The 19332-nt window shown below is 44.9% G+C and overlaps 1 protein-coding gene across 3 annotated transcripts in view; it reads right to left on the reverse strand.

The window, feature by feature from the left end:
- Positions 1-19332, reverse strand: part of ERBB4 (erb-b2 receptor tyrosine kinase 4) — a 1260323-nt gene that overhangs the window by 768422 nt on the left and 472569 nt on the right. For all 3 annotated transcript variants that reach the window (XM_063933142.1, XM_063933143.1, XM_063933141.1), the window contains exon 2: positions 4204-4355. In XM_063933142.1, coding sequence (XP_063789212.1) covers positions 4204-4355 — 152 coding nt within the window. The remainder of the gene's footprint in view (positions 1-4203; positions 4356-19332) is intronic.

The following is a 19332-nucleotide window of genomic DNA, read 5'->3' on the forward strand; positions in this document are numbered from 1 at the left end:
GATTTCGCCAGCCTGGGCTGGCGAAATTATCACAGGGCACACTGCGATTTTTTTTCTTCACATTTTTTATTTTTTGTAAATTTGGCCCAGATCGCATTTCCGATAAGTATGGAGAATGCGGTGTGGGTTACTAAAAAAAGTGAATTAAAAGGTTTGGAGCCCTTTTCACATTATTTTAGTAAAAATAATGTTAATAAATACAGTAGTCCTCTAAGAATGACAAAGTATGGATAGTGGCAAATGGCTAGCATTACTACCTCACAGCACTAAGGTCATGTGCTCAATTCCCACCATGGCCCTCACTGTGTGCAGTTTAATAGTCTCCCCGTACTTGCGTGGGTTTCCTCCGGGTACTCCGGTTCCCTTGCACAGTCCAAAAATATACTGGCTCTCACCAATTGACCCTAGTGTGTAATTGTGAACGTGTACATGCGCTCAGGGCAGACCTGATGGACCAAGTGGTTCTTACCTGCCGTCAAATTCTATGGAGTATATTTACTAAGGTGTCAGTTTTTTTAGAAGTGGAGATGTTGCCCATAGCAACCAATCAGATTAACATAGCTGCTTCTATAAGATACTAGCTAGACTCTCCACTTCTAAAAAACTCACACCTTAGTCAATATACCCCAATGTTTCTATGAGTACAAGTGAGGCCTGCACTCAAATAAAATGGCCGCTGGTGCGTGCATTATCATTGGTCCTCGTATATTGGGGGTCATTCCGAGTTGATCGCTCGCTTGCTGTTTTTAGCAGCCGAGCAAACGCTATGCCGCCTCCCACTGTAAGTGTATTTTAGCTTAGCAGAAGTGCGAACAAAAGGATCGCAGATCGGCGGCTAAGTTTTTTTGTGCAGTTTTAGAGTAGCTCAAAACCTACTCAGCGCTTGCGATCACTTCAGACTATTCAGTTCCTGTTTTGACGTCACGAACACGCCCTGCGTTCTCCCAGCCACGCCTGCGTTTTTCCTGGCACGCCTGCGTTTTTTCGAACACTCCCTGAAAACGGTCAGTTGACACCCAGAAACACCCACTTCATGTCAATCACTCTGCGGTCATCTGTGCGACTGATAAGCTTCGCTAGGCCGTGTGTGAAACTACATCAGGCGTTGTAAAAGTACTTTGCGCGTGCGCATTGCGCTGCAAACGCATGCGCAGAACTGCCGTTTTTTTGCCTCATCGCTGCACAGCGAACTAATGCAGCTAGTGATCAACTCAGAATGACCCCCATTGTTACTAGTTACCATCAAAATGGCAGAACAACATAACAGTAACAGAGCCTGTGCACTTGAATTGCTCCGCCGGTGCTCAAAACACTTGAATTCCCCCCATAGAGGTGAGGAGCAGCGCTAGCCTTTTATTATATAGGATAGGCTGGAGACATGAATAATGGGAGATACGACAAACAACCAACTGTCCAACGCTTTATTACGGTAATTAAGTATTGCTTACTGGCTCCGATCCATTAATGCACGTAAGATGTAGCAATTAATGCCCCCTCTTTTATTGGAAGGCTGCAAGACGTGGCTGTCACTCTCTAGCCAGGAAACAAACCAATTGTTATTACTTTTAAGGTTAACACTGTTTGTACTAGGGGGACTACTGTGTTGTTTGCTGCTTATAATGCAATCAGGCAGCGCAGCAATTTAAGCGAGGGACTGTTGAGCAGGAGAGAATGGAACCTCGGTCTCTAGCGGCTGAGGTATTTAAATGAAAAATGGATTTATTAGGTTGGAACACTGTGTGTGAGCCGCTACCTTTTACCTTGGGGAAAGCTTGCTTGATTTAGACTCAGCTTAAATGATATGTGTAATGAGTTTTGTAGTTTCATTTCATCCATAATTAGACAGAGATCTCGATGAAAAGGCTGTTCTCCAACATTTAATGTGCAGGGAGGATCCCGGTCGCTACCTGGCTGGCAGCACTTGGGCGAGTTCTGCTTACCGTGTACGTATCCCTGCACGCCGGCGCACAGTGGGTTAACCACAGACTTTGGTGTCTTGATAGGCAGGCAGAAGGTAACACAGGAGATGTGACTGCTATTCGTGTCAATTAAATGCAGCTGACATGCCAGGCAGACTGACAGTATCTCCGCCGGTTTCCTCTCTCCCCCGGGTCCGGCGCAGCCCGCACATGGCGCGCGTCAGCGGGTGACATGTTCCTCTTGTATCTTTCCCTGTCCCCCTCAAACTTCTGTTTCCTTTATCGGCGGCACACACGTCAGACGGAGGAGAGCACGGAAAATAGCTCTGTCTCTATACTTCAAAGCGTCGCTTTTCTACATTACAAACGTTATTCCTTTAGATCTGACCAAAATGAAAACAGCAGGCCAGAAAGCATTCAGTTCAGGCAATCCAAGTTATGGAATTATACACTGCAGGTCAGCGGGTCAACTGTTGATCGCCAGGTACCGGTGCAGAATTTACTGGTCCCCTTTATATGTAGAATGCCCGCACATGTACAGTGAAGCTTTATTTGTGGGCCTCATGGATTAGTGCCACAGAAAATCTACTCTCCACCCTCTCAGTCCACTCATATGCAACGGTGGAACCACTACGGTTGGGGAGGGTGCAGCTTCAACAAGGGAGGCCTCAAATGCGGGTATTACATGGGGAGATATGTTCCCACCGTCTGCGGGCACCATAACAAAAGTTTCAGCTTTAGGCCTGGTCCGGCATAAGCGAATCGTGGACCAAAATCTGTTTAGGACCGCCATGTGGCTGATTTAACACAGAGATCAGCAAAATAATCCAGATTGCCACAACAGTCTCCTAGTTGTCCTTATAACCTCTACTGTGGCCTTCTAATCAGATGGCTCCACCGCAAGCACTTGTACGCTGGGACTGTCCGCAGTTATTTCTAAGCCAAGCTGCAGTGAAATGTAGTCTAGTTTTCAGCAGAGTAAGGGGCCGTTTTCTCACCATCCGCATCATGTAAAATCGACCGAATCTGCACTGCGATAATGCACTGCGATAATTGATTACATCGCATGGATGTATCAATTATCGCATGCAGGGACAGAGCTGCGATGACAATCCGCAACGGTATTGGGGTGTTTTTCGGGAAAATACCACGATGTCCTGCTGCGCATGCGCCGCCGCCGCCACATCTTGACTCCCCCCCCCTCCCCCGCGCGCGCCGCGGCCACCACCCCTTCGGTAAATATACTTACCAGTCCAGGGAGTCGGTAATCGCTGCTCCAGCAGGGCTGCCGGGCATCAGATCCTGTGCGTTGCTGTGACCTCCAGTGCTGTAAACTGAGCTGCCGTTTTGCAGCATCACTTTACTGCATCGGGGGTCACAGCAGCACACAGGAGGTCCCGCTGACCAGCAGCCTGCACCGGAGCACCGATCTCCGGCTCCTAGGACTGGTAAGTATTTTTTTTTTTTACCAGTGATCAGCTTGTGTGTCCACCGGACACGCATAGCTGATCACCGGAGTCCGATCCCCGCACAGCTTTCTCTGCTAGTGGGCAAAGAAAGCTGGCCAAAAGGATGCATCTCGTATGCTGCCCTGTTATTATGCCAGCCTGAGCTGGCGTTAATATCACAGGCCCCACTGCAGTGTTTATTTTACTTTTTTTTTTTTTACGGCCATATCGCATGATTCGCATTTCCCATTATAAGTATGGGAAATGCGATGTGCATTACTAAGCTGTGGGCTTGGAGCTGTTTTTCATGAAAACTACTACAAGTGCCCTTTAATACATTGGAGTGATATTAAAATAATGTGAAAAGGGTGTGAGAACACCCTTTTTCACATTATTTTAGTAAAAATAATGTTAATAAATAGGCCAATAAGGCATTATGCAGAGGTGTGAAGTCCCTTTGGCGGGAGAGTCCCAATATTCTAGGACTGTCCCGCAGTGCGCAGTACACAGGAGGTGTTTGCATTTCCCAGTGTACCCAACCACGCCCCCATGTTGTTGCAGAGACGGCAGTTGTTGGGAGGTTTATATGGTTACAGCAGGACTGCGGACACTTATAGACCACATTGCGCTGGTAATACATGGAAAATGTAATGTACAGTACAAATGTGAAATGAGTCTAATATTTCATGGTTTAACTATTTTCCCCATTTACAGTTATTTCCTTTCATACATAGCATTGACACAAGGCCTCTGACAAGTCTCTGGGAATTGGCGCGATTCCGTATTGCAGTTCCAATGAAGCATAAATAATAAAAGGAATAACTTTTGAAATTTACCCGCAGAAAACTGAGGTTGCGTCCGTGCTCGATGCTGGTGATCTCCAGATTACCCATCACCACTTCACAGTTTTCATAATACTTGCGCAGGGCCTTGTACTGCTGGTCCAAATCCGAGAGAGAGCTGAGTTTGTTCTCCGTTCCCGTGCACACTGCAAGAGACAGAGGGGAGAGATGAGTATGCGCTTCTAGAATGTGAAGCAAACAGCAGGTGGTTTTCTGTGCGCAGGATCTAGTATGCGAACAACCGATTTACCGACAAAAGAAATGACTCATGCACTGTGAGGACGTAACGGCATTAAATAAAGATGGTATGTCACGTTTAGCCAAATATTTTCCTGTTAGAGAAAATATGCCACACATCCGCCTTTCTAGCCAATTACTCCTGTATAATGAATCACAAACGTTAATTTGTGAATATTACATCTCAAGCCTCAGGCGCTGACATATACACAGTTTCCCTGAAGAAACTTCTCAAACTGAATAGTACTAAAAACTCAGATTCACTCATAGAGCAGCCGCACGTCTGGCAGACAAATATGTCATTATAATTCCACTTACTGCGCTCTCTACACTCTCAGAGGTGACGGCATAGCTTGGATATACTGAGCTGTAAAATAAACATTTGCAACTGGGTCTGTTTAAATGATAGGGTATGCATGAATTACGATGCAGAATCTGGTGGCACTGGAGTGGGTGATTCAGACCTGATTACTAGGCTGCTAAAATTGTAGCCCTGCGATCAGATAGTCGCCGCCCGAGGGGAGTGTATATTTGCGGTGCAAGTGTGCGATCGCATGTGTACGGTGAGCTGCTAAAAGCCCCTCAGTCAGCGGACAGCTGCAAATCCGTTCACACCTCACTCACCAGTGAATGGATTTTACCAGTGTGTGCAGTCTCTGCGCAGCCCAGGACTTACTCCTATAGTGCGATCAGAACAGACTGATCGGGGCCGGAGCTGACGTCACACACCCTCCCTGAACAGTCTTGGGCACGCCTGCGTTTTCCCTGACTCTCAGAAAACGGTCAGTTACCACCCCCGGCTTTCTCCTGTCAATCAGCATGTGAATGGCTGTGCAATTAGAACTTTTGCAGCAGGGTGTGCGCATTGCGGTGCATACGCATGCGCAGTTATTAGCTGATCACCCGCTGTGCGAAAACGCAAAGCATCAGGAGACTTCCTATGGGCATGGTGCTAGCGGGACACGGTTATGGGGGAAGGGAATTGTCTATGCTCCCACATTCTGCAGGCACTGGGGGGCGTGCTTACGGTATTGTGGGAGGGGCATGGTTACACCTCCCCTGCACACCCGGGTCCACACTGAGGCAGGTAATCTGTACCCACTCCCTTCCTCTTGGCGCCACTCTCCAGCATACAGACTAGTGCCACATAGAAAAGGCAGCAAACGGTCTGTTCTCTTGTGGCAGACATCGGGAATGATGCAGATTTGGAGGCAAATCAGTTTTGTGGACTTATCTTGTGTATTTGCAGGGTAATCTCATCTATGGGATATTAAGAATTGTATGCAACGCGCAGGGGCGGTATGGGTTGCTGACACATGACTGTTTTCAGACGTATCTCATTGACAGGGCTGGTACAAGTGCGCAATGACATTGACCAAACCCATGAAGCCAAGCGTAGGGATACGCACATGCATTATGCATGGGGTGCAATTGCCTTCTCCGGCCGCATAGTGGTTTCTTTCTCCTGCTCTTAGCGTAAGTAGTTCCATGTCAGAAGTAATCAGCCAGCTCTCCACCTTCTCCTGCCTCCTGTTTCTATGCCTGCAGTTCACAATAGGACTCTATTGTGTTGACATGTATCAAGACGCTATAGTGCCCAATGTCTGCTCTTTGCTTGATTGCATCATCAGTTATTTTCCATCAGTGTCAGGACAGATTTATCTCTATCCGTATTGATAACGCCGCTCTGTTCTGCTTGTGAGTAAAGGAAATGTTCTATTGACTCAGACACTGGCTGCCAAACCCAGTACAACAGCCTGGCTAATGTTATTCCTATTCCTGTCCCCAGGGTCACAGTGTAACTTCCAACAATCCTGCCATAAGTCCTATTCCTGGTAAGGCCTGAGCCCTGGGTCAGACTGATTAACCTCTTTAGTGCTGGAGGCCGGGGCGGTGTGTCACACATGATTGGTAACGGTAATAGAACCTTACCACATTCAGGTCTATGTACCTCCCAAATCAGGTCATGTCAAAGTGACAATACTTCTTGTTTCCTTTGTATTGGGTGCTTTCATATTCTTTGTCTTATCCTATCTTGTAGTCTCCTTTATATGTTTTTTTAAATATTATCTTTATTTCTAAGGCACCACATAGTTTCCGCAGTATCTCATAGGGCATATACAAGTAAAAGAGAAACAGAAATACTATAACAATGGTACAGTAACTGTAAGCTGACATGTCTATGGTACAGTACAGTGTAGAAGATAATGACTTAAGCAAGACGCGGACAAAGCCATGGGTTGGGTGCCAGCAAGCACAGCTGGGTCAGGCGGAGGTAGGCCAGCACTCATTGAGCCTTCACCCAATAAAGGGTGAGCACACAGACTCAAAGTTGGTAAAAGGGACTGGAAGACAGGAGACACTGAGCGCAGGATGATGCTAGGGATGAATATGAGGAAGGAGGGCCCTGCCCGTGACAGCATACATGCTAAGTAGAGGGCTGAACTGCTGAAGGGTGAACTGGGGAGAAGCGTAGGACAGGGGTGTCCCATGCTGAAGCCACAACATGATACAACTAATCTGCATTAACTTCAATGGAGAAAAACCTCCACAAATAAAAAAAAAAAGGTTCTAATGGCTACAATAAAGATTATTTCAGCTCTATATTATTGTTATACTTTATCTACATTCATTTTGCAAATAGTTTAGCGTTGGGTTTGTTGACTCTTTGGGTGTCCATGAGTTTGAATGCAGACAACAATCATCAGGAGAGCACGCCAAAGATATAAAGTCCTAGCCAAGGACACGGACTCTGATGCCACGAGGAGGTGGGACACGTGAGAGCTGCTGTATGGCTATGGAGATTTACAGTGTGTTTGTTTTCCATAAGCCTATTGCATTTTGAAATAGTTCCCATTTAATTCCCTTCTTCATAATCCTTTCTTTCCCTTGGCTGGTTCTATTTTGTCTCTCTTTTCAGGGTCCTTAACTCTCCTATTAGAAATAGACTTGACAAGTAATTAAAGGAATTGATTTGCACACCTCAAATCCTGCCAAGCAAGTGATCCACCATCTGTGGCGTCAGCTGTTCTTCCTTGAGGTCTCCCCGTGCACCTGAACTTGTGTTTGTAAAGGGGGGGAGCCCTCTAGCAGGTGACCTGCCGTGAGCACAAATATGGCCCATTTTCAGAGCACACATAGCCCTCTGTCCTCTTCTCCTAGAGGCTTAGAGTGATTGCATCCATCTTCTTCATTACTTAACCCAGTTGCATTGAACCCTAAACAGGATCATTTATCTCCAGATGACCTGCTGCATCCAGCAGTCTCATCATGAGCTGCTATCAGCCTAACCAAGGTTGGAATTATGACCTTTATTTTTCTGTCAATGCTTCTGGAAACAGGAAACCTACTTGGGAGCTATGAAATCAGGTCACCCCCTCAATCATCTCTGCATTGTACTCATGATGGTTCCATACCGGTTGTTTCAACTGCACTCATGCTCAAGTATCAAACTACAACTTTCTCTTTGGTTCCCCTTATTTTTATTAACCACCTCTTTTTTTTTTTCTTCCATTTTTGTCTTTTTTATTGTTACTCATTAATATTGTGTCTTACACCCTAACTTATGTTTTTCCTTGGTTTTTTTTATAACAAATGTCCAGTGGGTCCTGAGCTGGTCACATGGACCACCGGCTATATATTATAGTCCTATGGGTTTATAATTTTTTTACCTCTTTGTACAATTTTATTGTGCTGGTACTGAGTTTACCTTTGTATTGTAATCGTTCTTGTTCATGTAAAATTTCACACAAAAAAAAAACAACAACAAACTTATGTCTTTAAACTCCAACTGTCATTTGTCCTATATGTACTGGCCAGAAGGGAAGACTTGAAAAGTAATTGCAATACTGTATGAACAAACATTGCCTGAATGTAAATGAAATACAGTATAGAGTGCAATTAATTAGGTTCAATTTTTTATTTTTATTTTTTTCAAAGTATGTATAAAAAATGTTTCAGAAAAAATGTGATTACGATAAAAGGCCAAAAGTGCGATAATATCGCAATCTACTTTTCGGTGGTTTTATCGCATTTCGAAACAATTAAATGAAGTCCGCATGCTCTGTTTCAGAGCTGGAGAAAAGGATAGCTACTTCACTAGTGGACATTATAAGAAAACAATTAAAGGGGAGGTAACTTTTAATAAGACAATTCTATTTTATATATATATATATATTTTTTTTTTTTTTTTTTTTTTTTCTTTCTATCTATCTATGGGCCTAATTCTGAGTTGATCGCAGTAGCACGTTTGTTAGCAATTGGGCAAAATCATGTGCACTGCAGGGGGGACAGATATAACTTGTGCAGAGAGAGTTAGATGTGGGTGGGGTCTATTCAAAGTGAAATCTAAATTGCATTGTAAAAATAAAGCAGCCAGTATTTACCCTGCACAGAAACAATATAACCCACCCAAATCCTTCTCTCTCTGCACATGTTATATCTGCCCCCCCTGCAGTGCACATGGTTTTGCCCAATTGCTAACAAACTTGCTGCTGCGATCAACTCAGAATTACCCCCTATATATCTAGAGAGATTTTTCTATAAATATAATATAAATTTCTAAGTGTACGTATAGTAAATATAAGTGCAACATTTTTAAACTAGTTCAACATATATATATGTATAATAAAAAAATAATAATTTAAGCATATACTTTTAGTAAAAACACATATTATACAGGTGTAACTACAAGAACAATCATTGCCTATTGCATAACTCACCATTAAAAGCTGGTGACAATTTACACGAAAAACCAATGATACACAAGGTTCCCATTCATTTTCAATAGAAGTTGGAAAAGTAAAAAAAAAACCTCGAAAAGTATAATTTAGCAAAAAAAACCCAGATAAATAAAATTGAAAAAGTTACATACATTTAGATGATACTTCAAAAATGCGAAAACTATAGAAATGTTACTTTTATCTCTTCTTTTATTTTTTAATGCAAATAACTGTTGATACATCAGGCCCAATGGCTGTTCCTCCCACCATGTTCCGTTATGCTGAATCTGGGGCTTTGTACACAGGTTGTACTAATTCCGTTGCAACATAAGTTGTATTCTATCATCTGTGAAGCACTACACACTCTATTTATGCACTACACACTCTATTTATGTGACTACGATGCAACGAAGAGGGAATATTTACTAAAAAATATGCTATGATACATGTTGGAACTAGAGGCATCTTAACATATAGGCATACTGGGCAGATGCCTAGGTTCCCACGATTCTGGGGGCCTTCGAGCAGTGGTGGGATGGGCCTAGAGGACATCTGCCTCCTGGGCTGATCCCTCCGAACATCTTTGGAGGCAGGTAGAGAATGCTATGTGGCCACTTTTTATTGAGAATTACATCCAAACATATCGGCCAGTGCTCTACCTGCCTCCCAGACTGCAGCAAGACACCAAACTGTCACCTTGCTAATTAGTGATTGGTTTGAGCTATCCACCAATCAGAGTGCAGCATTTTCTAACTGCCTGCAGCTAGACAGTGAATGGTTGTCAGCTTACAGATTGGTGGATGGTTGGATCTTAAGGCCCATACACATTAGACGATGTCGCTCTGTGAGCGACATCGTCTAATGTTTCCTCCTCCCGGGCCGGCCGGCCGGCGGCCGACTATACACACTGAGCGATATGACTGCTCATATCGCTCAGTGACGTCACGCCCCCGCCAGCCCTGCATGAAGGTCGTGGACGACAGTCCACATCCTTCATGCATGCCCTACCGACAGCGACGATCGTTGCCGACCCACGGGGCCGCGCATCGGTCGTCGCTGGCGGCATACACACTTGACGATAAAATGAGCGACGTCGCTCAAGGAGGGGGAAAATGAGCGACGTCGCTCATTTTATCGTTAAGTGTGTACGGACCTTAAAGGATACAGTGTGATTATTTTTTTTATTTTTTATTTTATTTATTTATTCCCTTGAATGGGTAGGTAGGGGACTGATATATTATTATCTGCTTGATATATCACTCATGCTGAAAGGAAACAGTTTGGTACTGCTTCTAAATTTGCCAAATTGTGGTATGTACGTCAGGGCCAATGATCATGAATTGGCGACATTAGAACAATACGCCAAACAACAAACAAATGTCCAAAGGCAGAAAATACTTTGGCAAATTGAAGTAATGTTTAGTGGACTGATATCCATACATAGCAATGAACAGTATAGAACCCTAATATATATAGAAAGGCTTTTGCAGATTCCAACACAGAGATTTATAAACACATCTTTTGATCTCGGAGCTTATGGTTACAGCCTAAGGATCACATACTGTATGCTTTCCAGGTAATTGGCTGCCTTCTGTATAGCATATTCTATGTTTTACAGTTACCAGATGCTGGTTACAACGCCCCATATTACATATAACCACACATACATGCTTGTCTTGTTTCCCCAACAGTAAAGTGTTGTCAGATAAGTATAATCCTGCAGACAGGAGAGCCGGATTGTAACGAGGGATCCACTGAACCAAGGAGGTAATTCAGACCTGATAGCGATCAGACACAAACTGCGCATGCAACACAATGCGCAGGCGCGTCGTGCGGCTACAAAGCGAATCGCCGCTCAGCGATGGGTTTGTGCAAAGGATCCATTTGCACGGGCGATCGCAAGGAGATTGACAGGAAGAGGGCGTTTGTGGGTGTCAACTGACCGTTTTCAGGGAGTGTTTAGAAAAACGCAGGCGTGTCCATGCGTTTTCTGGGAATCTGACCTCAAATCCGGCCCCAAACAGGCTGAAGTGATCGCAGCGGCTGAGTAAGTCCTGGGCTGCGCGGAGACTTCACAAAATCTGTTTTAGCAGCTCTGCTACACATGCGATCGCACAAAGCACAGATAAAATACACTCCCCCAGTGGGTGGCAACTATACGATCGCAGGGCTGCAAAAATCGCTGACCTGCGATCAGGTCTGAATTACCTCCCAGGTTCCTGCATGTGCACTTACACTACCCGGTAGTGTAATCTATAGCACCTACTTTGTAGGGATCGCGGGGCAGCTGATTTTCAGAGCAACTGTACTGGCACCAGAGCAATAGGGATTTTTCCCGGTTTAAATGTATCTGCCGCCACAAGTCGCAGGAGATGCTTAATCTGAGTGAGGCCTATGTCTATTATCATGAATAGGCCACAATATTTGTCAAAGGTATATGATCAATAATTGTGGCTGTCCCACAATTATTTTCAGTCCATATCGAAGCAAGATTTTTTGGATATTTACCGCTAATAGAATTATGTGGCCGGGATAGCAGGATTTCTGCGCTGTCACTGCGGATTCCAACCCGTCTGAAATGTGCAGTCTTTCATACTGTATTTCTTCCTCACTTTTTGACCCCGTACATCACCGGTACCATTTTCCCAAAAACTTCGGAGGAGGGTTGAGGCTGTGAGGGGGATCACAAGATCCCTCTGCTGAGAGAATGCCTGCAAGAAGGCAATAACCGGTTAACGCCATCTGAAGATTGCCTTAGCCTACAGGGTCAAGCTCTGAAAAGCGCCACTTTTTGGGTTTGGCACATAGGGTCCAGACCGCAGTCCCCTTTGAGAATAATTGTTACTGCTGATAAGACGCGCAAGCTGAGCTGCTCTCCCGGGACGCAGAGGTCTCTCCAGTAGCAAGTAAGAGCGCAACTGATAATTTCTGCATGCCCATAAATTCGCCGTCTGAATGGCCATGACACGCCTGCTTTCACCAGTCCACCCCCCCATTACCACCCCAAAGGCTGTCTACCTATCACTCACTCTGCGAAAAATCCCTAGTTGCGTGCAGCATCGCAGTTCAATCGCTGCATATGCATAGTGCAGCTCAGGTGCATTGCGCAGTAAGAAAGCATCGATCGATTTGTGTACTTCAGCCAATTTGTGACCGTATCTGAATGAGGCCCCTTGTGCCACAGTGTCAATGTTGCACACAAACAGCTGATTTTTTGACATGTGCGCATGCATCTGAGTGAGAGTGTGCACGCATCCCGATTGTGCACAGAGTTCCTGGGGGTAGCAGAGCTGGGTTCCGGTATGAATGGTCGACCATGTTATGGTCGACAGTCATTAGGTCGACCACTATTGGTCGACATTGACATGGTCGACATGGACACATGGTCGACACATGAAAGGTCGACACATGAAAAGGTCGACATGAGTTTTTTAACTTTTTTGGGTGTCGTTTTTTGCGGAATGTGACTGGGAACCCCAATTAGTGCACAACGTCCCCTCGCATGCTTCGGGCATGGTGCCTTCGCTCCGCTACCGCTTTGCTCGGCACAGATTACCGTTCCAATCGTAGTCCACGTGGATCGTAAAGTATGGAAAAGTTCCCCAAAAGAAAAAAAAGTTTAAAAATTCATGTCGACCTTTTCATGTGTCGACCATTTTCATGTGTCGACCATGTGTCCATGTCGACCATGTCAATGTCGACCAATAGTGGTCGACCTAATGACAGTCGACCATAACATGGTCGACCATCTGAACGGATACCGCAGAGCTGAAGCGGGCATGTCGTTGAAAGCAGCTGCGTCCAAAGACGTCCAGCCTCTTGCACAGGACTCCATGCTCAGATGAGGAAACTGCATCTGCAATAGGGCTGGCGCAAGTTTAGATGGAGCGAGCGACGTAGCATAAAGACTCAGACGTGACTGTGTCCAAAGACCCAGACGCACCTGCTCCTATCTCTGGCTGAAGTCCATTGTGTTTTGGCGCTGTTTGAGGAAATGAGCAATGTGCTTGTATTCATTCCCTTGAGAAGGATGTAATCTCTCTAACTAAAGGTTTCCCGAAAATGGGACGAGGGATGTGTTTGTCTCGCGGACAGAGAGCTGAGCTGTCACAAGTTAATTAGCCTACACACTAATTGCCTGCATCTTTTTCTGATGTTTTTCTGATGTTGCCTGAAGCCCTTGCAAAGCTGGTGCACTTCTGTTTCCTAAATTGGGGATGGTGGCGTCCCACGGGCCGAGCCCTGTTCCGAGTGGAGGAAAGGAACCTGAAGTCAGTCTGCAACACTTCTCTCTTCCACTATTGGCCTCCTGAACACCTCTGAAAATAATCAGGGACTGGTACACAACAATTCACAGATGAACGTATCCCCAGCAGTATACATTCAGATTGAAAGATAAACTCTAAAAAAAATAATTCTCCTCTGCTGAAGAACGTCTACGCCTCCCCAAGCTGGAAGCTGCTAATTACTGACGCAAGTAGAAAACAAATATCAGAAACTTATATTTTGAGTTGACAAAGGCATCAGATCTGACCTGAGCTAAAATGAAACAAAACAATTCTGCAGCTGGATTCCTAGTACATGTTGGATCCTGGGAATTATTCTGAAACGCGTTGCTGTACTGGGATAATGAAATGACTATCGCCCCGTGCATCTGAACTCCTCGGCAACCACCGCGTTAATGCTAGAACAATAGTAATGAACGCAATGTTTATTAGAATCTGATATTTTTTCTTTGTTGTTTAGAATTTTGGTTGAATAGTGTTTTCTAGCTGCTAAGTAAATATTCCCCATTCACTGTATCGCGTGGGTTTGTGATTAAGAATAGTTCCTAACACCACTAACCCAAAGGAGGCAGGAGGGAGTGGGGAGGGTGCAACAGCCTTAAGGCCCATACACACTTGACGATAAAATGAACGACGTCGTTCATTTCATCCCTCATCAACGACGTCGTTCATTATATCGTCAAGTGTGTATGCATCCAACGACCAACAATGCGCGGCCCCGCGGGACGTTAACGTCCATCGTTCATCTGTGGAGCATGTATGCTCAATTTGCACTATGGTCGTTACCGACCATAGACGTCGTTGAATGTGTATGGGACCACCGACCAACGACCAACGATTTTGTTGCCAGGCTATTATTTAAATCCACTGTCCAGCTTGGAAGCTGAATGGTCGTTGGTCGTTTGTGTAGTGTATGCTCATGTCGTTTGCTCAGCTGTTCAAGGGAAGTTCAAAAGTTCAAGGGAAGTCGTTGACGACGGTCGTTGACGATGTGTGCATCGTCAAGTGTGTATGGGCCTTTAGAGGCAGCTGGACCTTCGGGGAAGAGGACTCTGCACAGACTGGTCACTCAACCTCAGCGTTTTGTCCTAGGCTAACAAATAGGAAGACGGAGTTGAGCTAGTAAGCTTTGGGGACTGATCCCTATTTTTAGTGGATTAGAATTGTGGCTGGCTCCGGAGGAGCAGTAAGCTACCAGGCTGGACCTCAATGCCAGGACTAACCCCAATAAGGGAAACCTTGCAAAGGTGTGTACTCGTAATTGCCAGCTGAGGCGACTACGTCTGCCTAAGTTCATGTTTATATTACTATACAGACCTACCCTCCCAGAATGTCTAGGAGGCTCTAGAATTATCAGGGAGTCCCCTGGTTTCCCAGAAGAGTAGGTGACCCTCCCACATCCCACCCACTGCCTAGCGAAATAGGTGGAATCGTGGGGAGCATAATGCTTCAGAATGTGGCTCCATGATGAGGGGTGGAGCCAATATGATGCGGTTCTAGGGAAATTTGCTTTATCAGCAGTCAGCTGCATCTCCAATATAATCCAATATAGGTAAGTATGATATTATATGATAATGCTGGCATGTTTTAGAATTCATTTTTTGCTACGTTCTGCCTGCTGTACCATTTTTTATGGTGAACGTATTTTTCGCTGTTAAACTTTTCATGAGGACCATGACCTGGTTGGGTATGAGTGTACCTGAGGGTAAGTACCTCTGTAGAGTGGTGTTCTGTAGAGCTGGATGCGATACCTCCAACTCAGCGTGTGGACCAAAATATCTACACGCCGCCTTATACAGCTATTTATTATTATGCACATGCGTCCAGACCCCAGGGCTCTGGGCGCTCATACTGTTACATTAATATGCTACACAGGCTGCATGGTTCTTTCCCTCTACTGTGGCTGGGGACACACAGCCTGCTTATCAGTCATAGGAGGCTTTACAAATTGCGAGTTCTGGGCAAGAACATTACAGCAAGTGTTCTGAACTTGAAAGACGCTAATATCTACTACACTGGCTGCTGTGCTGACTCCGCATGTCAGGGGAGCCCCAGGTCAAATTTTGTATTGGGGCCCGGGGCTTTTCGCTGTGACACTGACTTATAGTAGATATCTTGGGAGCCAGTGAAGATATTGATAGAGGAAATACACAATACGGAAAGTAGACACAGAGCGTAAAAAACGACTGGGTTGCAAACAAGGAACATCTCGTGCTAGCTCTGACTTAGAACAGAATATCACTATTTTTGCTAAATAGCTATTGAATTTAAACACATAGTATAGCACAGTTTTTTTTCCAACTTTCCCCTCTGTGTGTCATTAGGTTTCACTACCCGTTCCGGCAGCAGAGAGGTTAAGAGAACACTCTGTAAGCAATATAGAATATTCTCCTGTACATGCCAACTGAAAACTGTTTGACAATTCCTCATTTTCCTTTATTAAATCTAAGGCGATGAGGGGAGATTTGTTTCATTAATGCCCTCGTTAAATGCGTTTTTTTTTGTTTAGTTCTTTCAGCTGCGTAAGGCCCATTTATTATGGCTGCATGTTCAGAGTGTTCACTTATTATATCATCAGATTAAACCATCCTAAATAATGAATGAGTCTAATTACTGGGAAGCTGTTAGACATCTGAGCAGACTGCAGATGGGGCAATCCCGCGGATTACAGTGCTGCCAAGTATTGACCTCCTATAGATACCTTACTTATACCCCGTCAGACGTCACAGATACAAATTCTACACTTTGGCATTTCCTGTATTCCAGTGGTTCTCAAACTCGGTCCTCAGGACCCCACATGGTTCATGATTTCCATGTCACCCAGCAGCTGCACTGTGTATCACCAACTGCCATATTTTAAAAATGTACAGGTGACCTGCAAAACATGGACTGTGTGGGGTCATGAGGACCGAGTTTGAGAACCTGTGCTGTATTCATTCTGATTCAACCAAATATTGCAGTTTTTAAAACCTTTCTTGTTATATTTACAAAAATGCTAATTTGTTTACTAAAGGTAGGGCCATGGGGAGCAATGACGGACCCAGGTGATAGAAGAGGCAAGGCCAAATCACGGGGGCATGGGCCTGTGTGCTTGGGCAAAAAAGACTGAAAACTACTCTGCATTCCGCCAGGTAGTTGTAGCATGCGCCGAAGAAAGGGGGATTTTTTGCTCTGCACTGATGGCCCGAACCCCACCTGGGCGCTTTAAGCCAGGGCACAGGTAATTAGTACTCAGTCCCCCTTTTGCCTCAGCACCTACTGTATAATTTTTATGTGTTACTGATTAATGGATTGCTGTAAAGCAAACCACAGTGCTAAACACATATTTTGAGATGAGTTAGTCAGTAATTTTGTGGAATTGAGAGCTGTGGAATGCAATTATTTAGCAAAAGTAGCACAATTGTGATATAATTAACACTATGACCAATATAAACTCTCTATATAAAAACTATATAAAAATATATTAATATAAATATCAAACAAACTCTGCATATGTCATAGTTAAAATGACATGTTAAAGCGTAATTTAATAATTATAATAATAATCATCATCATCATCATCATCATCATCATTATTTTATTTATATAGCGCTCTTTCTCTAGCAGGACTCAAGGTGCTTTACAGACATCAAAAACAATGCACATACAGACGGAGCCACGCTAATCGTGGCTCCATCTCGGCCGCAGCGTGCCCGCCGAGTCCCGCCTATCGCAGCATCTGGGATGCGCGTGCGTGTGAGACGCACACGCGCCCCATTCACTGCAATGGAAGCATCTCTGTGCACTCCCGTAGCGTAGTTAGGTGCCGGATCGCCTAGCCGTGCCAGGAGTGTACGTTTGCGATGGAGCCGCATTAGATAAGAGTAATACAGAAGCTTTAAGTAATACAGCAATTGACAAGCCACACAGACATAAAAAGAAAACCTTAAGTACAGAGTAAGCAAAATGCAGGATTGGTGTAGGCATTTTGGGTAACAACTTCCAAGGGTTGTGTAATCCACCCTCACAAGGTACCAGATGAGGCAGCCATCTTGGGCGCACTGCGTAGGATTACTCTGAGTGGAACAGTCTACCCCTAGAAGAGATGACACAAAACGGGGGTGGTTGAAGCGTCTTAACGCTCAAAGCAGGGTCCCAACAAAACCAGATATTTGATAAACTTGTAGCTCAAATGCTTTTCTTTTACTGAATTGTGCTACCTTGTAATTAAATAATTGTACACTCATATTTTACTACTGTTTTTCCCCCCATAAAATTAGGCTACTGAAGGCCTTAATTGAACATTGCATACCCTTCTACATTGGGGTGTTTGTAACCGGGCCAGAAGGGAAGGGGTACAAGGTGGGGCTGTCTTATTTGCATTTAAAGCGGAAGAAAAAGCCATTTTCAGGGTAATTCCTCCCAATCACAGCATAAATATTGACGAATGTCCTTTACATAGGTCGGGTGCGAAATCTCCTCAAATCGGGACTCATTGCCACTCTCTGTGAAGTCTTGTATACAAAAATCTTAAACCAGCCGCACACATTCCTGTCAGATTTTACCACACACGTACTGCACATATACATGCGACCAAGTCAGAAGGTCCAGGAACGGCAATATGCACCATACACGCTGTCAGTTAAGGTCCCTTAGGTCTAAAATGACTTAATTAGCTGTCAAAGCAGCAGCATGAATGGGGATTACATGGTTTCTAAACTGAAGGCATGGATATAGTATACGATAAAGAAACAGCATCATTCCTGGTGTGTTCTGAATCTGGCTTGAAACAGCAAAACCTCATTTTACCACTGAATAAAAAGTAAGACACGCTTCCGCACTTGTGCTCAGTCCAGGGTCTAGCTCCCTCTGCCAATACATCTTGCCACCGCTTGCATGGCCCTGCCTTTTTCTATCTCCCTGCATTTATCTGCTCATTTATATCCCTGATTTATGGAGGCACTCTATACATGAAGACAGAGCCATAAATTCTGCAGGATGTCTGCGCACCGGTAAAAGAACCCTTTCCTTCACAGAGAGATCAGGAGAGCACACAGGCCCAAGCAGACCAGCACAGAGGAGGCAAAGATCGCAGAATCCCGGGCAGGAAAGAGTGTGAGCTCCATGGTAAGAGATATATGGGAAAATTGGGGTCACCCTTGTGTAAAGACACTCCACCAACCTATTACACTCCATAAAGCAGCACACCACCAGCTATGGCGTCACTTGATAAACAGATAAACCTTAAGGCTTAGCGTAGTCCTGTGACGTCTGTGCTTATGCTTTTGTCTTCCAGTTCCTGATTACTAAACCTCAAGGAGGTCTTCCACAGGGTTACATAGAATTCACTAAAATTAGTTTCTTCTGTTCGTGCGTCGGTTCCAATAACCTATACAATGGCGTATCTATAATGGGTGCTGGGGGTGCTGTGCACACGGGTCCCAAACCGCATAGCTTGTACCCACATTATAGGATACCCTCCAACATTGTACCCTCGAAAACCGGCACAAATTAGGAAATGGGCCTGGCCACTGGTAAAGGGCCCTTTCCTATACTTTCTATGGAGATTTAGTGAGTAAAAAATCGGCACAAAGCCCTTTTGGCCGGTACAGACCATAAAAAAACTGTACTGTACCGGCCAAAGAGGTACAGTTGGAGGGTATGTTATAGTTGTACTTATCTCCATAGTCCCGGTTGGTCCCTGGGAATAAGCAGCCTAATTCATGTCACGGAGCAACTGTGGCAACAGTACTTAAGACCGGAACTTTGCCCATGTGCAGTACAGGTCCTGAGTCGCCGGATGCAGAACGGCTACAGACGTCAGGTGATTGACAGTCTGCAACCGGTTGGGGGCAGGGTGGGGTGGCGACGGCTGCCGTTTCATAAAGCAGAGGTGTGTT

The sequence above is a fragment of the Pseudophryne corroboree genome, chromosome 7 (genome assembly GCF_028390025.1).
Source record: "Pseudophryne corroboree isolate aPseCor3 chromosome 7, aPseCor3.hap2, whole genome shotgun sequence".
Lineage (NCBI taxonomy): Eukaryota > Metazoa > Chordata > Amphibia > Anura > Myobatrachidae > Pseudophryne > Pseudophryne corroboree.